This window comes from Salvia splendens, chromosome 15 (assembly GCF_004379255.2).
Source record: "Salvia splendens isolate huo1 chromosome 15, SspV2, whole genome shotgun sequence".
Lineage (NCBI taxonomy): Eukaryota > Viridiplantae > Streptophyta > Magnoliopsida > Lamiales > Lamiaceae > Salvia > Salvia splendens.
Window position 1 is genome coordinate 15,698,758 of NC_056046.1, and position 21,647 is coordinate 15,720,404.

A 21,647-nucleotide genomic window follows, 5' to 3' on the forward strand; every position below is an offset into this window, starting at 1 on the left:
TGCAAATCAGCTTCAATATCCCTTCCCACAGACGGCGCCACTTGTTAGGATTCGCACACACAAGGCTTACACACACTCAATAAGATCACACACACACTCACCCTTTGAGTATTGAAGATGATAATCTTGGAGAGAAAACTGGAAAACTCTTTATTGATTAAACTCTACTCTAAACTACATACACGGTGAGCTATTTAAAGCTCTACAATCAAGTAGCAACTGCTACTAACTAACTACAAGAAGAATCAAGAAAGCAAGAAGAATAACCGCTACATCTCAGCTAACTAACTGCTGCTCCAACGGCTAGTTCGGCTAGGTTGCTTCTTCCTTCTCGGTTCAAGACCGAACTCCTTCCTCGGTTCAAGACCGAACTCCTTCTCGGCTTACAACCGAACTCTTCCTTCTCGGCTCATTCCAGCTCAACGCCGAGCTTCCTTACCGAGCTTCCTTACCGCTGAGCTTACCGACTTCTGCCTTCTTCTTCTCGGCTAGTTCCAGGCTAGTTCCAGCTCGGTAAGCCGAGCTTACCGAACTCCTTTCTAGCCGAGCTTCTTCCAACTGAAATGAGCACTCCATTATTACAAAGATGATATATCCAAAATAATGTTGTTTCGTTGTCATATCATATTTGATTTAGCCTGACAACTATAGGACAATTAAGAAAAGTTAAAAAATTTATGATTGAATTACTATTTTTCTTTTGTCTTATAAAAATAAATATTTTTAAAATAAGTTTTAACGTACTATTTATAAAATAGGAAAAATATAGAAAGAAGAAATAATGTCACACGCGCAGTCATTTCATTAATGCTATAAATAATCCTTTGTTAGACAATTATGGTTAGTTAAATGTCGATGGTTGAGAGGTTAGGAAATATCAATCCAATAGAAAGTGTAAATTATGTCGATTGAAGAATTAAATCGAATCAAGGTGTAAATTATGTCGAGCATTCCTTGCGCAGTTTCATCAACTCTGAGGAACAAAAAGTCTTACAAAAGGAGCCTCAAATCTGTCACTACAGCTCACAGTTTTGCTCTTGGGGTACTCCCCAAAAGGCCTCGTACTAATGGAGTTAGGGTAGCCCATTTATATGCTTGCAACTCTTGTTCATTCTCCAATGTGGAAATTGTTTGCCCTCACAGCATGTTATCTGAAAATTCAATACGATAAGTCCATTTTCGGTTGCTAATTTGTTGCAGATGAACAAGACGAGAATGGGAGTGGTGGTGGGAACAGGAAGAGGTGGCTTCACGACTTTCAGTAATGGAATGGAAGACTTGATTAATGGAAGAGAGATAACTCCATTTTTCATTCCTTATGTTGTGTCAAACATATAGACACCGGCTTCATGGGGCCTAATTACTCCATTGAAGCAGCTTGTGCTACTGCCAATCACTGCAAACCACATTAGACGAGGCGACGCAGACGTCATGGTAGTCATTCCAGTTGGAATTGGGGGTTTCATGGCCTGCAGAGCCTTGTCTCACAGAAACCACGACCCACACAAGGCGTCGCGACGGTATGGTCGTGGGAGAAGGTGCTGGTGTTTTGGTATGTTGCATTTTTTACCCTATATATGTCTCAACTTATAAGCTACACTATCCAAAGACATTGATCACTTACAATTAAGTTAAAACATTTTATGGTGATCTAATTGGAGTTGATTGTAAGATTTCTAAAATAAGCTTAGCCAGATAATGGAAAGCATGGAGCACGCGATGAAAAGAGGGGCTAGGGTTTATGCGGAGTATTTGGGAGGCGCGGTTACCTGTGATGCTCATAACATCACAAATCCACACCCCGACGGCTTTGGAAGATGCTGGAGTTGCTGCTGAAGAGGTAACTGTTGAGAAAAGGGGAAGTATCAATAAGCATTAAAGAAGAATATAGTTCCAAGAATGGAGTTCCAAGAAGCATTGAAGATGTGCATGCATTGTTCCAATAGTAGTGTAGTTCCATGAATATACATTTATTGTAGGATCTCAAAAGTCACCAACATCCCTATAAATATATGGGTGTTGAGTACCATTTCATCATTCAATCAAAATACAATAATCTTCTCCCATTGCTTTCTTCTCTAAATATGTTGTCTATACCATTTAACATGGTATCAGAGCGGGTTTGGACTCAGATAAGGTATCATCATCGTCTTTGATACCTTTCTCGGCCCTTTCCCGTTTTTTTTTGTTTTTCCTTTTTCCGCTGTATCTATAACCATAAGCCAAAATGTCAAATGACAACTATATAGTAACCGAAACCTCAGATTCATCTATGGCAGATGAATTTGCCCGGCAATTTGCCAACTTTATGCGCAATAGTTTTGCGATGAACCAACCAAATCCACCAGAAACAGCTGCCATGCCATTCAGAATTGACACGCAGCCCCTCCACATTGGTGGGAATAAGTTGAATGGAGAAAATTACGCCCTTTGGTCCGTATTGATGAAGACGGCAATAAGCGGTCGGGGAATGGTATCTCACGTCACCGGAGTGCCTCATTCTCCACCGCGAACCGATCCAGCCTTCATACAATGGGAACAAGCCGATCACTGTGTGATCACTTGGTTAATACAAAACATTGAGCCTCGACTGGTCAGTCGAGTTTCACAACATCCGACGGCAAAGCATATATGGGATGCGTTGGCCGTCACATATGGGAGCGGAAGAGATAAAATCCAGGTGTATGATCTTCAGTTCAAAGCAACCACACTGAGGCAAGGAAGCAGTTCATTAGAAGAAATATGGAGCCGGTTGGGAGAGATCTGGATTTCAATCGACCAAAAACAGACGAACCCAATGAAATGTCCAGAGGATATGGAGATTCATAACAAATTCATACAAGATCAGAGAGTATGTCAGTTTCTCTATGCAATTGATAGCAAATATGAAACAACCAAGAGGGAGATACTGAAAATGGACCCACTTCCCTCCGTCGACTATGCGTACAACCTGATTCAGCAGGAGGAGACACGACTCCGAGTGTTACAACAGGCAAACACCGGCGGAGCAGCTGCCATGGATGGAATTGGAACTGGCCTCGCCATCCGAGGGTGGCAGAACCCTACCGGCGGCTCTCGGGGTGGCGGTCGCGGCAGCAACGGTGGCGGTCGCGGCAGCAACGGTGGCGGTCGCGGCAGCAACGGTGGTGGTCGCGGCAGCAACAGTGGTGGTCGCGGCAGTGGCAATGATAGAAATCGGCGAAGTGATGAAGAAGACAAGTCAAAATTGGTGTGTTCCTACTGCAAACGGAAAAGACACACAAAAGATTCATGCTTTGAACTAGTTGGATATCCAGATTGGTGGGAAGAGAAGCACGGCAAGCCGCCGCAACCGCAAACACCATGGAACCGTGGCGGGCACGCCGCCGCAGCAGTTGGAGGCGACGGAGGCAACGCCGTGCAGGGGGTCGCGCAAACCGCCGGTGCTGTCCAGCCAGGAGGAAGGACCAGAAATGAAGCTGCTCAGCCGGCGAATACAACCGGGGCAGCAAACTTCGTTGCCAGCGGAAGTGGGAGTGTAATTCACGATTGGAGTGAAGAATTGATGAGGGGAGAGGCGGCGCCCGATTCAGGTAGATTAGGGTTAGGGGGCTCTTTTATTGGAAGCCCCCAAATCTTTGGGAAATTGCAGGTTTTACCCCACCAAAATTCTCAGTCACAATTAGCCCCCAAATCTCCTGAAAATTCCATAATTTCCCAAACCACTTGCCAAAATCGATTTCAGCCTCTTGAGAAGCTTGGAGTTGTGTGTGCAGTATCTAATGGCCATGAGAAAAATGATAAATGGATTTTTGACTGTGGGGCAACCGATACCATAACATATGATGCCTCAGACCTTACCAACCTTCAGAAACCTCTAAAATCTCATATCCAAACTGCCAATGGGGAATTTACGGTGGTTGAGGGGGCTGGAACCGTTAACATTTCCCCAACTTTGCAGTTATCAAATTGTCTATATATTCCTTCGATGTCTCATAAGTTATTATCCATTAGTCATGTCACAAAGGAATTGAATTGTACATTACTAATGCAGCCACAATTTTGTCTGTTGCAGGATATCCGAACCGGAGAGATAATTGGGCGTGGCACTGAACGTGATGGGCTTTACTATGTGGATGAGATAGCTCAAAAAGGGACTGCCATGTTAACTCACGGATCAGCTGACAGGAAAGCTTGGCTTTGGCATCGGCGCTTGGGTCATCCATCTATCGGTTACTTAAAATTATTATTTCCTAGTATTATTCCTAAGCATGACATGTACTGTGAAACTTGTCTTTTATCCAAAAGTCATCGGAACTCTTACCCATTAAGTAATACTCGTGTTGAAACCCCATTTGCCTTAGTACACTCTGATGTTTGGGGGCCCGCACCAGTTATTGGGGGGCAAGGTTTTCGATATTTCTTAGTTTTTGTGGATGATTGCACTCGCATGACCTGGATATATTTCATGAAACAAAAATCTGAAGTTTTGTCACACTTTACCCATTTCTATAACCTTATCCAAACTCAGTTTCACAAAACCATTCAGGTCCTTCGGTCAGATAATGGGGGGGAGTTCGTTAATTCTACCATGAAACAACTCTTCCAAAACAAAGGCCTTATACACCAAACCACATGTGCTCATACTCCCGAACAAAACGGTGTGGCTGAAAGGAAAAATCGATCTCTCCTTGAAATGACTCGTTCTATGCTTATAGAGTCAAAAGCCCCGAAACACTTCTGGCCAGAAGCCATTGCCACCTCAGCCTATCTCTTAAACCGATTGCCCACAAGTATTCTCAAACATAAAACTCCTCTACAAGTCTTGTCCACCTTCACAAAAATTCCTCCGCCCTTGACTCTTGAACCTCGCGTCTTCGGATGCTCCGTTTTTGTCCACATTCCTAAACATGAAAGAACTAAACTATCCCCTTGCGCTATCAAATGCGTTTTTGTAGGATATGGGGTAAATCAAAAGGGGTATAGGTGTTTCGATCCAAAGTCCAACCGGATGTTTGTTACAATGAACTGCAACTTTCTTGAAACTGAGTACTTCTTTACCCATCTTAGCGGTCAGGGGGAGAGTAATGTTAGGGATAACAATGATACGGACCCGCTAAGTTGGATCTCAATGCCACTGCCAACGCCAAGCAATCCTGATGCGGATCTATCAGAGAAAACAGTAAGCAATTCCGCTGAGCAAGTCTCTGATGTGGTAGAGTCCATCGTAGAAAGTGGCATCGCCTCAAATATTTCTCCGTTAAGGTTATCCACTGTAAGTAATCCTGTGGATACAGATAATTGTTTGGCTAACACTGTAAGTGCAGAAGAAAATTCAATTGAGGCCGAAGAAAGGGAAATTGAGGAAGTCGAGGTCGAAGGAGTTGACCCTGACACTGGGAGGTACATACTTCCACCAAGGTCAAACAGAGGAGTTCCACCCAAAAGGTATACGCCAGAGAGGATTGACAAGAAAAAGCGGTACTCTGTTGTGAACCTAGCCAAAGGCCATTTATCAGATATGGCTCGGGCTTTCGAGAATGCACTATATGAGGAAGAAGAAATACCACAGACATGGGAAGAAGCTATGAAATACAAGCATTGGAGGGAAGCAATGAAGAAAGAGATTGATGCACTGATTCGAAACCACACATGGGAGAAATGTGCTCTACCAGAAGGGAAGCGACCAGTGGGTTGTCGATGGGTCTTCACTATCAAAAGAAGACCTGATGGCTCGATAGAAAGGTACAAGGCACGACTTGTCGCAAAAGGCTATACTCAGACATATGGAGTTGACTATTCTGAGACCTTCTCTCCAGTAGCTAAGATGAACACAATTCGGGTGTTGTTATCCATTGCTGCTAATAGGGACTGGCCATTACACCAGTTTGATGTGACGAATGCCTTCCTACATGGAGAGTTGAAGAAGGAAGAAGAAGTTTACATGGAGGCACCCCCAGGTTTTGCAACAGATTTTAAAGCAGGTGAAGGGTGCCGATTGAGGAAGATCTTGTATGGATTGAAGCAATCTCCAAGAGTATGGTTTGGGAAGTTTGCTGGGGCAATGATTAGCTATGGATATACACAGAGCAATTCAGACCATACGCTATTTTTTAAGAAGCAGGGTGATAAGATCACATGTTTAATCATATATGTTGATGACATGATTATTACAGGTGACGACCTAGAAGAGATTGAGGAATTAAAGAAAAATCTTTTTCAGGAATTTGAGATGAAGGACTTGGGGAATCTCAAGTACTTTCTTGGGATTGAAATGCTAAGGTCAATCAAAGGAATTTTTCTGCGACAAAGGAAGTATATCTTGGACATCCTAGCAGAGACCAGCCTACTGGAATGTAAACCAGCAGACACTCCTCTGGCAGTTAATCACGGATTACAAATCAGAGAAGGAGCCAAGTTGGCTGACCGTAGTCGATATCAGCGACTAGTCGGAAAACTCATATATCTCTCCCACACTAGGCCAGATATTGCCTATGCAGTTGGGGTCGTAAGTCAGTTCATGCATAAGCCGCAGACAGATCACATGGAGGCAGCACTTAGGATTTGTCGGTATTTGAAGGGAACTCCAGGGCATGGAGTGTTGTTCGCTAAAAATGGGCATCTTGAGATTCATGGTTATACAGATGCTGACTGGGCAGGGAACCCAAACGATAGGAAGTCTACAGCAGGCTACTTTACCTTTGTTGGAGGTAATTTGGTAACATGGAGAAGTAAGAAGCAGAAGGTGGTGGCTCTTTCGAGTGCCGAAGCAGAATTTCGTGGGATTAAAAGTGGGTTGACCGAGATTTTATGGTTAAGGAGATTGATGAAAGAGATTAATCTCCCTCCAAGCAAGTGCCAGTTGTATTGTGATAACAAAGCCGCTATAAGCATCTCACAAAATCCAGTACAACATGATCGAACGAAGCATGTGGAGGTTGACAGACACTTTATCAAAGAAAACATTGAGAATGGGATTGTCGAACTCCCTTTTGTTCGCTCTGAGGATCAACTTGCCGACATCCTAACTAAAGCAGTCAACTCAAGGAGCTTTGAAGATGTGCTTTCCAAATTGAGTTTTGGAGATCCCACCACTCAATTTGAGGGGGAGTGTTGAGAAAAGGGGAAGTATCAATAAGCATTAAAGAAGAATATAGTTCCAAGAATGGAGTTCCAAGAAGCATTGAAGATGTGCATGCATTGTTTCAATAGTAGTGTAGTTCCATGAATATACATTTATTGTAGGATCTCAAAAGTCACCAACATCCCTATAAATATATGGGTGTTGAGTACCATTTCATCATTCAATCAAAATACAATAATCTTCTCCCATTGCTTTCTTCTCTAAATATGTTGTCTATACCATTTAACAGTAACTCGATTTAAGAGCATATCTAAGTCAATAATGATTCTTTTGTTGTCATATCAAACTCATTTAAGAACAGTAGTACAGCCATATCAAACTCATTTGGCATTGGAGGTCATAATTCAGTTGTTGTCTTTGCGCCATTCACTCCTTAAAACGGCCCGTCATTTAAAAAATGTGCTTTGTTGATCTGTACACTCTGTTAAGCACTATGTTGCCGATGCTCACAAATAGAAACACAGAGATGAGACTGAAAGCAGCAGTAGACTGACAAGAGTAACTATTTTTTTTACTAGCTAAATTTTATCTTGATTATTCGGAAGTAGTTATTTTTTTAGTTCACCCCTGTACAAATTATGCGCGTATATAATCTATACAATGAATGTTCTATTGAAATTATATTTAACCAATTTTTTTTAGTTATTTCTCTTTCATTTTTTTTTCTTTAATTTCAGTCATTCTTAATCATCCATACTCTGAACATTTATTTTCATCTGCATCAATTTAGTAAGGGCTAAAAATAATTTCCGACAAAACATTTTTAACAACAGAAAATGAGAAGAAAAAAATAGTGTGTTAGGGGTTTAATTCCGCCCTTCAAGTGTACGTCCGCATGTTACATATAGTATTGAAAATTTATCTTTTCCATTACACAACATCCATTTCCATAATACTCTGTCTTTTAAGTGTATAAAAATAATATTTTCTTCTCAAATTCTTAAGTTTCCTTGCCTTCGAAATATCATTTCAAGTATTTTAGCCAATACAAAAAATACACCTAAAACCACCCACAGACTTGGAAAGATGAAATACTCAGTACAACAAACATACTTTAGAAGGACACAAAATTAGAAACGATAATTAGATAATTTTTAAATTTTTAAAAATAATCAAAACTGAGGATACAAAGTAAAGCACCTTTAAATCAATGACACAATTGTCAACTAAAGTACTAAACCATAACCTTTATTTTTTTGGACGTTTTCCTTTGTGTCCCTTAAATTTTTTGTAGGAACACTATAATTGAAGAGATTTTTTAAAACATAGGTAGTATATCTAGAAACACAAATTTGGGTCGGAGGGAGTTGTAGTACTATCGTCTAGGTGATAATCAAATTTGTGACGCAAACTAAAATAGTACCCCAAGCTTAACTAATTAGAACAGCTATGCAGTCATTTCATTAATGTTTCACATAGTAGTATTGACTCAGACTTATTTTAACACAAGTGATACCCGCAAGTGTACGGGGCTAGTGTAGCAATTAGCAAGCAAGAGTATCGTATCCCACAAAAATAAATTTGTATCAACTTAACTACCACGAACAAATATTAACTACTATCTAGACAATCGGGAAAAGTTTAGTTTGTTCTAACACTAATAAAAGCATATAAAAAGCAAGTAAACACGAGATGAAGAGATAATATGGAGAAAATTGTAGAACTCAAGGATCTGATGCACAATTCCAAGCTCTTATCCAATTAAATTGCCTTACCTTTTGGTGTCCCTAGAGTTATTAAGTCGACCACTAATATAGATTAAACCCCCTTCTGAGGTGAGAAACTTGTAGATTAGGTGCTAGGATTGAAGTCTCCTTCTAATCCTAAACCCTTAACTCCCAAAAGCACGATATGATCAAAGACCTCACTCAAAACCTCAACTCTCCCGAGTTCTATTATATTAATGTGTGAATTATTCTTATTTCCAGATTAATTATTTCATCTCCCGATTAATCCAATTAATCCTACACAATCAAGTGGTGATCAAACAATTGAAAGAAATAAACCCAAGAATAATCAAACAACTACAAGAGCAAGGTAAGAACAAAATTAATTGGATAAAAACTATGAAATCAGTGCATCGTCACCAAGAATTCTACAAGAAATGTTTAGCTACTCATGTTCTTCATAAAAACCATGTTTGAAACAAAAGATTCTACGAAATACATGAAGAAAAGATTAAGATACTCCTGTGAGAATGAATCTACGGAATGGCAACTTCAATCTTCCGATTGGAAGTCTTCAATCTTCAATTCTCTCTCTCAAAGTGTTCTTCGGGGTGTGTGTGAGTGTTGGAGGCGGTAGGTGTAGAATGAATCTCCTAGACTGCAACCCTAGCCTTTTCTTCTTATTTCTATTCTTCAAAAATAGCGTTTTCTGCGAAATTATGCGTCGAACTAAATTACCCAGCCGGGTGGAATTAATACACTGTAAATTCACCCGGCCGGGTGGAATTTCTCTACTGTTCATTCACCCGGGCGGGTGGTTCTGTTTAGAGCCTTTCTGCCTCCATTTCAAGCATAGTCGCATTCTTCCTCCTTTTCTATCTATTTTACCTAAAACACTCAACAAACACATAAAACTCCAAAAGATAAATAATTGGCTGGACAAAGACAATTTCGAGTGATAAACTCGGCATTTAGCACTTCAACAGACCAATTAAAAAGATAAAAACATGAGTTTGTCAAGTATAGTGTCCAAACTTTAACTATCAGTTTGATTACCTATACAGTAAGGTACTTTTCTGCTATGAAGATAGCACACAAACATTTTATCATGCAATTAATTAGAGAACCAAACCAATATCACCATTCAATTTTTTCCTTTTTCTTTATAAATTAAAGACATAAATCATGCATGGGGTGGGGAAAATGTCGAGCCTTGCTTGCACAGCTTCTTCTACTCTGCTACTAAACACACAATCAAGAAACACCAATTGCCTCCATACAGCTTCAGTTGCACACCAATAATTTCATCCCCTTTACTTTTTATCATTCATAAATTAGATAATTCACTATCTATCTCATCTTTTCAATAGAATATGAATTAAAACAATTAGCTCTGATGAAATTATCAACTCCTGTCTTAACAGTGCCTTAATTAACTTTTGATCACAAGCAGTAAAACATGGGAAGATAAAATCAAAGGCTTCTTCCTCCCCAAAGAGAGAAACAGATCCCAAGAAAAGAATAGTTATAACTGGGATGGGCCTTGTTTCTGTTTTTGGAACTGACATTGATGTTTACTACAACAAACTGCTTGCTGGAGAGAGCGGTATCACTCCCATCGACAGATTTGATGCTTCGAATTACCCTGTTAGGATCGCAGGGCAGATTCGCAGCTTCTCTTCAGACGGGTACATCAACGGGAAGGATGATCGCCGCCTTGATGATTGCTGGAGATACTGTTTGGTTGCTGGCAAAAGAGCTCTTGATGATGCTAACCTTGCCAACCAAGTTGTTGCAACTGTAAGCTTTTTCTTCTCATTTTTCATTCTTTTTTTCTATGAAAACTAAAAACCAATTTCAATGTTGTGTTGCAGATGGACAAGTCAAGAATGGGAGTGTTGGTAGGATCAGCAATGGGAGGCACTTCGGTTTTTAGCAATGGAGTGGAAACATTGTTTCAAAAGGGGCATAGATAGATAACACCATTTATGATCCATTATATAATAGCAAACATGGGGTCTTCACTTCTAGCTATAGACACCGGCTTCATGGGGCCTAATTACAGCATTGCATCAGCTTGTTCTACTGCAAACCATTGCCTCATTTCTGCTGCAAACCACATTAGACGAGGCGATGCAGATGTTATGGTGGCTGGTGGGACAGATGCTTCAGTCCTCCCGATTGGAATCTCAGGCTTCATAGCCTGCAGAGCCTTGTCTCAGCAAAACGACCAACCACACAAGGCGTCCAGGCCGTGGGCCAGAGACCGCGATGGCTTTGTCATGGGAGAAGGTGCCGGTGTTTTGGTATATTACTAATAGTATCTTTCTCTTCGTGTGTCTTATAACTTGCTTTTGCCACGGGTTTTAATAAAATGTCATATACACTTTTCTTTGTTAAGATCATGGAAAGCATGGAGCACGCAATGAAAAGAGGGGCTAAGGTTTACGCGGAGTATTTGGGAGGCGCAACTACATGTGATGCTCATCACATGACAAATCCACAACCCGATGGGCTTGTCGTTGCGTCTTGCATAATCAAAGCTTTGGAAGATGCGCGAGTGTCTACTCAAGAGGTAATCTCATTCATTTATGTTTTATAACAAAATAAAATTAAACATAAATGTTGGTTATTTGCAAGGATAGGTTAACTATGTGAATGCTCATGCAACATCAAGCCCTGCTGGAGATTTGGCTGAGATTAGAGCAATCAAGAAAGTATTCCACAACAACTCTCACTTGAAGATCAATGCCACCAAGGTCCAATATTATATACCCAATAGGGTAATAGTATATCAATTTTCTTTGTGATTTAAAGAATTTGTTTTCATCAGTCGATGATTGGACACGCGCTTGGGGCTTCCGGTGGATTGGAAGCAATAGCTACGATCAAAGCAATCAAGACTGGGTGGTTGCATCCCACAATCAACCAAGATGTAGTAATTTTCTGCAACTATTTATGAATCAAATAATCAAGTGTTGTTAGAGCGTGATTGTTAACTAAGTCCAAGTGTGTTTAGGATTTGGAAGATGAAGTCACCATTGACACTGTCCCAAATGTAAAGAAGCAACATCAAGTAAATGTTGGGATGAAATCCTAACTAATATATCTTCCATCAAAAAAGTGTAGTACTATGTCATGTGTTTATAATTATATTGTGATTGTAAATCAAATATTTGGTTATGTTTGCAGCCATATCAAACTCATTCGGGTTCGGAGGCCAAAACTCATGATCAGTCGTAGTGTTGGCACCCTTCAGCCCCTGATAAGATATCTAATAACTAGTTTCGCAGGCATATAAACATATCAGCAAACTCTCACAATCTATTCAGAATTACAAAAAGTAGCAGATAAATATATCAACAAATTTTCAATTGTTTTTTAATCAAAACGTTATTAATAATAGCATGCTTATGATTATTAAATCATAATTCAGTTGTTGTGTTCTCGCCCTTCTCTTATTACAGTGACAGATATTTACTAGCTCGTATATTTCAGAATGGAATATTATTAAAACTAGATGGTTGGAATTTTGTTGTGTGTTGTTCTTGTTTAGGCTAATGCAACTTCAAAGGAGAAAACGCATAATATGTCAACCCGACCCGTTTCAACACAACCCGACCCGACCCGGGTCGACTAGGGTTTAACCCGATCCGAATTTTTCAATCGAATGTTCGTGCAATAATCGAAAATCCCAATCAAAACCCTAATCTACTAATTGTCGTCCTTCGATGCTAACTCGACAATTTTCTATTCAAACGAATTTGAAGCGCCTACTAGTGAAATCCATTTGAATCGGATCTTGAGCCATGCAGCTCACTCTCGAATTCGGGTAATTTTTCGCTTCTATGGAAGTTTACTTCTACCACTCGTCACTGCAAATTGAGTTTAGTGCAGGTAGCGGCATAAGAGTCGCGCTTCTATCATTCGTTTCTTTACTTTTATCAGTGTTTTAACTTTCGCTTTGTGGTTCTAACTTTGATGGACTGAATATCAAACCTTTAGATTAGTCCTAGGCTTTATATATTCTGTAGTCTTTAATTCGTGATGATATGTTGGTGGTATGGAGTGATCATTATTTTAATGATGGTCCTGCAAAGGGTGCTCTGTTTTTTTTATTTGATATTTTTCAATAGGTTGGAACACTCTTAATATGTTGCAAGAAAAGACTATCTAGTGTCCTTATTGTGAGGTCAATTTTTACAGACGTTTGGCAGGTTTTGGAATTCGAATCATTTGGCTTTGTTTGTCTTTAAGAACTGTAGCAAATGTAGTTGGAAACATGAAGAGAGGGTTAATTTTCCCAAGTCTAGAATCCACTGATCCATGATGCTCTGTTTAATCGAAGCATATTTGATACGGTTTAGAAAATTGAAGAATTTGGCTTTGTTTTTATTTGAAAGCTGCAGCAAATGGAATTGGAAATGTGAAGTAGTGTGTTGTGTAATTGGGTTCTGATATGATGCCTAAGGGTTTCTTTTACTTTAAATGAAACCTCTGACGGATGTAATTTGGCTGTCAGTGGTGGACTTGAACTTCTATGTGATTCGGTCAAGATCCATAACGTGAATGTTGAGCCACAAGGTGAAGAAAAGAAGGTGGATCTCTTTTCCCGTGTCTGTTCTTTCTTTTTAAATGATGAATTGTAAGTTCTCTTCCCTGTATTAAGCTGCATTCATTCCAATTCTGTTGGTGCTTTTGCAGATAACCGTAAAGCACTTGCTCTCGTGGGTCCGTACGAATTTGATTAAGGAAAGACCGGAAATGTTTATGAAAGGAGATACAGTGTAAGCGATCTAATTGTTTTTATCTGAAAAAAGCTTTCTTTTTTTTTATTCTGTGGCATTTCAAATACTTGCAGTTTCACATCATATGCTTTTACATACTCCACGGAAACATTTTCAATCCTTAGACGCACTATTTGGAGGGTGCAACTGATTGCCTTCCCACTGAACTTAAATGAGGGGGAACTGGGGAGTCTATGTTTATATTAATGACATGCCCATTCGTTTATTTATTATATCGTTTCCTTTCCTCGAATTTAGCTTTTTCATAGGGAAGGTAGAACATGTAACATGGAGTAGTACATGATTATAGTTTCTGTTTCTTAATCAGAATTCATTCAGTCGTTCAAACCATGCCTCCATCGAATTTATGTTCCATTAGACAAACGAGTTTGTGAAGACTCCTGATTCTAGATGAATATTTGCTATGGTCCCATGATTTTTGTTGCACGCTTCATGGTTGTTATTCGTGCAGGAGACCTGGAGTTCTAGTCCTCATAAATGACTGCGATTGGGAACTAAGCGGGCAGCTTGAGACGGTACTGGAAGAGAAGGATGTTGTAGTTTTCATCTCAACATTACATGGCGGCTAGGATCTATAAAAGCAATTCGGTATTACATGGTGTAAAACATCTAAACGCTAAGCTCAATCCTTTGCATGTGATGAATGCTAATCTGATATATATTTAAACCCAGAATAAGTTCTCCTTGCATTTTGTGCGTGCTAAGGGGTAATCCGACTGGCAGTTCATCTATGCTTCTTTTGCTTTCTTTGGAACGATCATCTATGCTTTTGATTGTTGGCAGACGCTGAAAATCACTTGTGGGCTGAATTGCCACAAAATCGATTTCTCAGGCTCGCAGATTGTATTATTGACATAGGAAGTGTTTGTTTTGAGATATGAGGATGTAGATAAATAAAAATATTACTACAAGCTAATCTATCAGTCAGCTCATGTTTCATTTATGCATTCTAACAACAAAGCAAACCCCTCTTTGTTGCACTTTAATTGTCAGGAATCCATATTATCAAAATATTCATCACAATGTATATCCACTGAGTAATAATTTTTGGCATTTGAATTAGAGTACAAATCTGGTAATCATATAAAGAGGTCAAAACACTTACTTTCCTGAGCATATCATGTGTAGGAAGACATTTTGTTGAGCATGTCATGTGTCAAAAGATTTTGTATTGGACATTCACTGACTATAACTAATCTAAATTGATGATTTTTTGAAATGTCATGTATATATCACATGTAAAAATGGATAAAAAAAATTTGAAAACTATCAGATAAAACATTTTTATTTTATTATACAACATTCTTAATTGTTTATATAACTAGTTATAAAAATTATAGTACTCTCTCCGTCCCATTCTACTTGCACATTTCATTTTTGAAATGTCTCAAACTATTTACACTATTTTTATTTTAAGTAATATTATGGTATTTAATTAACATATTTGAGTTAATTAAGTGTTGCTTTATTACACTTAAAATTCTAATTTATTTATACTACTTACTCATTTATATCTACGTTGTCAAAATGAAAAGTGCGAGTAGCATGAGATGAAGGGAGTAGTATATAGTATTGTTAAATGTAATTTTCATTATTAATTTTAAATTAAATTCAATCAAATGAGTATTTAATTTGTTTCAAATCAATCAAGTCTTAAATTGATAACGTTAATCCATTTCTTGAATCAATATCTCTGAAATCCCAAGTAAATCAAACTTCATAAAGCAATAATTCAATTTTTTATTTCATTTCATGCTTTTCTTTCCTTTTTTCCTCTCTTTTTTAGGCGAAATTTCCATGCATCATAATTTAGGTTTAAGTAGTTGGTTTGTTTCATTCACCAAAGCCTAAATATTGGAGCTCGGCCCAATATCAACTTCACATACGTCAATTATAAATAAATAAAATCGCATGGCGTAGAGTAAAAGTAGACCTAGTAAGATGATTTAGATTTACATTGACGAGTAAAATTATATAAAATCTTCTCTTGCAAAAGATACTTGATATCGTAATGTTAAACTATAAGCAGATGGGACCAATTTTCCATACTAAGGTCATCCACAACGATGTCACTAAACCGTCCCTTAAATTACTATTTACGGGCCCCACTATACTTTTTTACTTCATCTCTTAACTAAGGGACGGAACCTGCAACCCTCCGTCCCTTAACCGTCCCTTAAATTACTATTCATTCAATTTCATTTTTTATTTTTATTTCCAACCAAATTGAATTAAAAAAAAAAACACACTTCATTAAAAATAAAATTAAATTACAACATAAAATAAAAATACAACTTAAAATTCAAAAAAATATAAAAAGATATAATTAAAATCCTAAAAAAATAAAAATGACATAATTTAAAATACAATTTTATAGAAAAATAATAATACTCCGTCGGCGAATCATCCCCCGAAGGCGGTGGAGGTGCACTGAAGCCATGAGGAGGCGGAATGCCAAGTTGTGCTGCCATAAACGTAATTCCGTTAAGCCAGGCTTGGTATTGGGCGGGCATCATGCGGGAAGTGACCGCCATTGTGGCGGTCATGTACATGGCCATAAGGGAGTTGGGGGATCCCCTAGAGCCCGAGCCCGCCTGGCTTAATTCGGCTCGGCCCCTCCTCCCTCTAGCCGCCTTCACCGCATTTCTCACTTGCGGCCGACGGCGCCCACGGGAGGACCCCCGGCATCGTCTGCCGAGGTCTCAACCTCCTGCGAGGCAAACTCTTGTGGCCCGCTGCCCGAACCGCCCTCACCAGACGAGTATTGGCCACTCGCCTTGTGCTTCGTGCGCTTCGAGGTCGAGCCCATGCTGGACCGCACACCGTCGGCCCACCTTTCCTCGTCCTTGACGACCTCCCAAACATCGACATATTTGAATTGTTTGTCGGTGTCGTCGAAGTACACCCGCAAAGCCGACCTTAGAATGTCGGCTCCCGTGGCTGCGCTTTGGTAATGAGCCGCTTCATTCTTATGGATGGCGCAGAATCGTTTGACCTTTCTGTCGACTCAGTCAAAGTGAGCGCGGAGCATCTTATATGTGCGGCGGCGGGACCCCTTCAGCTTAATCTGGTGGTAGGCCTCGGTGACCTTTTCCCAGAAGCACTTCCGGAGTTGTTGATTCCCGATGATGGGATCGTATGAGACGCTGATCCAGGCGTTGTACACCGCCAGCGTTTCTTTGGGGCCGTACGGATGCCGGCCTAGATCCTCCTCCTCCTCCTCATCCGCCTCCGCCCTAGAGCTTCCACCGCCTCAGCCTCCTCCCCTGCCTCGGCCTTCTTCCGGAGTGGGTTCAACGAATAATCCTCCCGAATCTGGGATAATCCTGCGAATACCGTGGGGCGGAGGGACGGGCGTATGCATCCAAGTCAAAATTGGGTGGTTGGTACCCCCCGGCATCGACGAACCCTGGGTGCCCGGCGTCGACGAACCGGAACCACCCAATGTGTTGTACATGCTCTCCCAGTTGCCGAACGCGTTGAGATCCTACCCGCCGGAGCCGCCACCGCCAGATTTTTCATCGCCGGACATTTTGTGATGAGATGTTAGATGAAAATTGGAGAGGAAATGGAGATGATTTGGGAAGAATAGAATCAATAGATGTGTAGTTGTGTGTGAAATGAGGATGAATTAGGGGTATTTATAGAGTAAAAAAATATTAAAAATATTAAAAAAATGGAAAACGGCTATAAACGGTAATATTACCGTTTTCCACTTTTTAATTTTTTTTAATTCAAATTTTTTTAAAAAAATGATTTATTGCGCCAGCGTGACGATGCCTACTCGCGGGCCGGCGAGTGGGCGTCACGCATGGCGCCGGGGCGCGCCACGTCGCCTAGGCGCGTGGCGAGACGTCTCGCCATTCGTCACGCCGTGACGAAACACGGAACGAGCTGGGGATGAAATGGGGCGCCGCAACGCGTCACGCCGCCGTCTCGTTCCTTCGTGACGGAATACGGGCCACCCGCGTGACGCGTTGCGGGTGGCCTAAGGTTTAATGTTTTCCCACTTTACTAATCATACGTCACTTTGATTAATTACAGGAATGGACAAATTCCACCCTCGACTAATTAATTAAATTATTCTTATTAATCTCATGATTGTGTCTCCCCAGCATAGACTAAACCCCAACTCATATAAAAGTTATATATGGGACAATTAAATCATTTTTTCTATGTAGAATCTATAAATTCTCATAAATGAATACAAATACATTATATTAATCCAACATGAAAATTATTGTAAATTGTAATGATCCATTTAGTCAAAAATTTTATGGATCATATAAGTTCCTAGTTCATACCCTAGGAATAGTTCCTACAATAACACATCCCATTATATTGGAAATATATTAATGTTTCAAAAGTTGTTTCCAAAAGTATGATACTAGTATATTTTTTGTGTTTATGGGAACCCACAATCATTAGTTTAATTGTACATTGAGGTGGAAAGTCATGTTTCTATCAATGGAGACCTATGACATTTTTACCTTATGATTTTTATTTTATTTTCATAATGCTTTTGGTGCATATTTGATTAACAAAAGTATATGTGCTTTGTATTCTTTAATTTGTGATCATTACGTTTGTTTTTTTGTTTGATCAAATAACCCATCAAGTGATTTGTGATCAAAACAATCAGCTAACTTTTACGGTTGGTTATAGTTCACAAAATTTTGTTTGGTATAGACTATGCCTGAGAAATAAAGTAAATTAATGAAAGTAAGAAACGCATTCTGTATGTCTATTATGGGGCAGCTAATTGCTTAATTTCAATGTCGAAGCCTCTGTTACATGGACTCTTCTAAAAAAACTAAAAGAAAATGCGAAAAAAATTGATTGGGGGAGGTTTGGAACCCTATGAGGAATTTGAAGGTGAATCGTGAGGGTGGGAAATTGAAATGTTGAAATAGTTCTAAACTAAGTTAGCACTTTTATTTTCTCTCGACTCACTTACGATTTTAATATTTTTTATTTAAATATTATACGATTATTTTTTGTATTAGCTACCAAAGGAAGTGTCACTAAACATGTCTCATTATCGCACTTATTTTGAAATACAGTATTAGCTAATGCTACAAGTGTGGTAAAAAGCTAATGTATGGATATATGATCTGTACTGACAGTTTTTAGAAAGTGGCATTAATTTAACGTAGTGAAAGGCTAATTTTCTAGTTGTGTCACCCAATGTATGGGGGCGCAAGGGGTCACTCAAGGCGGTTAAGGCACAGGGTGGATAGATAATTCACTCAAGACACAGAGTCACAGAGCTCTGAGATACACACTTTGAGAGAGAGAGAGAGAGAGAGCATAACACACAACGAAAGCAGAAAGCTGTAAGAGCACCAAGATCATGCAAGAAAACAAGAGCACAAAACCTAGACCGCGGCCAGCGGTTACTACCAGCAGCAAAACCCAAGCCTAGGATCTAAGAAAGCAGTAAATGAGAGGTTTCAGCCAATTTACCAGAGCGGGAACCCTATCGTTAAGGAGAACCTGACTATACCTCAGAGCCTATGCCGGAGGCTTGAGCTTTACTCTGACGAGCCCACCTCCTTAATTTTTAGCGACCCGACGTGCCCAAATGATCCCCACGTGGCTCTGATACCACTGTAGGGATCAGACCATTCGAGATTCACTAATTACTGGGACCTCTTTTATTGATATTGTTCTGAGATGGCTAATCTCAGAGATACAAGCCAAGATACAAAGGTAGAACCAAGATTACAAGAAATCTAAGTACAACAATACAAAATAGGAAACTCTAGCTACAGGTCAGTTGACCACTGGTTAGACCACCAAGCTTCATCCTACTTGTATACCTGCACACTGAGTAACACCGTTAGTATTACAAGGAATTGATCCTCAAGGACACAACAGAGCTAAGCAACTAAGGAAGAATAAAGCAGAGACGTAGCTCAGGTCGCAACAGCGACTACACCAGGCCAAGAACCTCCCCACACGCTTCAACCACAAGTCACAAGGTGAGAGAAACCGTCAAACACCGGAGCCAGAAACCCTAGTCTCACTGACTACCGCCAGAACAGTCACCAACCCTCACACGAACACAAATCTCACTGATCTCACAAGGACTTCACAAGTTCTCACACTCCAATCACTTTACACAGTCAAATCTCGAACCCTAGGTTCGATCTAACACCCAATCTCTAAAGGAAACCGAGAGAGTAACCTAACTCAAGATCTTCACCGATAGATCTAGCTAAAACACAGAGATATCGGAGAAACCAGAAGATCGGAGGAGATGACCGGCAGTAACCACCATGGATGAAGAGTGAGAGAGAAGAGAGAAGGCGGAGTGAGAGTAAGAGAGAGAGAGAGAGAGAGAGAGAGATCGGAATAGAATGAATGAGCGATGAGGAGACGGCTCCTCTACTAACTCACACAACAAACACAACCACGGATCCAACGATTGTGGTTTGTGATCCGAGTGGAAGGGACACATGGCGGCCATCAGGTGAGACTTCGGGGTAACGGGCTGGGCATGTAATTGGGCCTCACATTTAATTATAATTGGATCAACCCAACATAATTAAATATATTAGTCCAAAACCAATTAGTCCACAACTAATTCAAAGACAGAGAATAAACACCAAACCAATGCCGTCAGAATAGAGAAGTTCTCAATAGTTACTAATTATCTTGAATCCGAGATGACACCGAGGAAAAAATCCAATTCAAATTTAATTAATAACATAAAGAATACTTTATAAATTTCCACTTGTATACTCTCAATTGCGATGTTGAGATGATAAAAAATAATATCTGTAAAACTGTAGTCACTTCATGATTTGAAAATTCTAATGCAAAATGGTGGAAATAAAAATTGTCAACGTGGAATGCCACATCAATAGCACCCAAGAGCATGACAACAAATGGGGTACATCTGTGTATATGCAAAAGATGTTTGCTCTTAATAGTGATGAAAGGTCAGATCTGGTTTGAAAACAAGATTTCTAAACCAATTACTTTGCAATTAGCATAATTAATTGCAAATGTTTGCATTATTAGGCAGACACTAAAGTCACATAACGTCAATATAATTGGTTTTCGTCACACTTTGGTATATAGCACAAAGCACTAATCCGCAACATAACAATATTCAATTAATTACTATTATTACTAAATAAAATAGGATACCCCCAATTAATCATAAGGAAAATGTTATTTTTCTGACGTGGACTCAATAAATTTTTCCAATGTATATTCTAAACATCATCCATATAAGATAACTAGTCTATTTATCACTTTAAAATCTTGAACTTTGGAGAAAATTTCAATTTTGGTATGTGATCACAAATTCAACATCAAAATGTTGAGATATTTTTTAAAAGGGCTACAATATTCCTAATTCCAATTATAGTATACGTAATTTGAATTTTTTTTGCCTTGTATAAGCCGGGAAAAAATCGAATATTCATTATATTTATAGAACATAATCCTAATTTTAGCAGTTAAAAATGAAATCTAAGAAATTCCGCTTAGGTATATTCGTGGGTCATTTCCATTCGATTTTGAACAATCAAAAGACAGTGACATCATAATCATTTGTTTCCATAGTATTGAAATACACGTCCTCAACTTTTAGTGATTTTAATATATGCTACACCATTAAATTAAATATAGTATAATGGATATAGCTAGGTATGTGTTGGTGGGGATTGAGTGGAAAGCATTTCTCTTTTCAAAAATATATCCTTAAAAGGGGACAAAGAGTTGCTTAACGACCAAAGGTTTCCTTCATAAATCATTATGGATAGGATTATAAACTTAATTAAATGTTCAATCTATTATTGTCACACGTTTGATGCCAACTCCATCCAACTCATTCGTGCGATCTCTTCGTAATTTAAATCCACATAACTTGACATTTGGCACTTAGTACTAGGGTGATATGTAAAGAAATTTTTGAAGTGTTTTCAAAATTGAAGCATGCATATGCTCATATAGTTATAACATGTACTCCATAGACCATATAGTATATTCTAAAAAGTTTCGTTATTACATCAAAAAAATAAAACATGTAATTAT

At 39.3% G+C, this 21,647-nt stretch overlaps 3 protein-coding genes across 3 annotated transcripts; all 3 read left to right on the top strand.

The window, feature by feature from the left end:
* Positions 1-3,020: 3,020 nt before the first annotated feature.
* Positions 3,021-10,766, top strand: LOC121766755 (3-oxoacyl-[acyl-carrier-protein] synthase II, chloroplastic-like). Its single transcript, XM_042163009.1, has 4 exons — positions 3,021-3,219; positions 3,297-3,572; positions 10,244-10,590; positions 10,665-10,766. The coding sequence occupies exons 1-4, from the start codon at positions 3,021-3,023 to the stop codon at positions 10,764-10,766; spliced, it is 924 nt and encodes a 307-aa protein (XP_042018943.1).
* LOC121767516 (3-oxoacyl-[acyl-carrier-protein] synthase I, chloroplastic-like) lies at positions 10,004-11,851 on the top strand. The gene is made up of 5 exons (XM_042163798.1): positions 10,004-10,590; positions 10,665-11,096; positions 11,192-11,365; positions 11,436-11,549; positions 11,624-11,851. The coding sequence occupies exons 2-5, from the start codon at positions 10,779-10,781 to the stop codon at positions 11,750-11,752; spliced, it is 735 nt and encodes a 244-aa protein (XP_042019732.1). The 5' UTR covers positions 10,004-10,590; positions 10,665-10,778; the 3' UTR covers positions 11,753-11,851.
* Positions 11,852-12,459: 608 nt separating this feature from the next.
* LOC121767215 (ubiquitin-related modifier 1 homolog 1-like) lies at positions 12,460-14,514 on the top strand. The gene is made up of 4 exons (XM_042163439.1): positions 12,460-12,622; positions 13,313-13,388; positions 13,495-13,577; positions 14,050-14,514. Exons 1-4 carry the CDS (start codon positions 12,600-12,602, stop codon positions 14,165-14,167), a joined length of 300 nt encoding a protein of 99 aa, XP_042019373.1. The 5' UTR covers positions 12,460-12,599; the 3' UTR covers positions 14,168-14,514.
* The last annotated feature ends 7,133 nt before the right edge of the window (positions 14,515-21,647 follow it).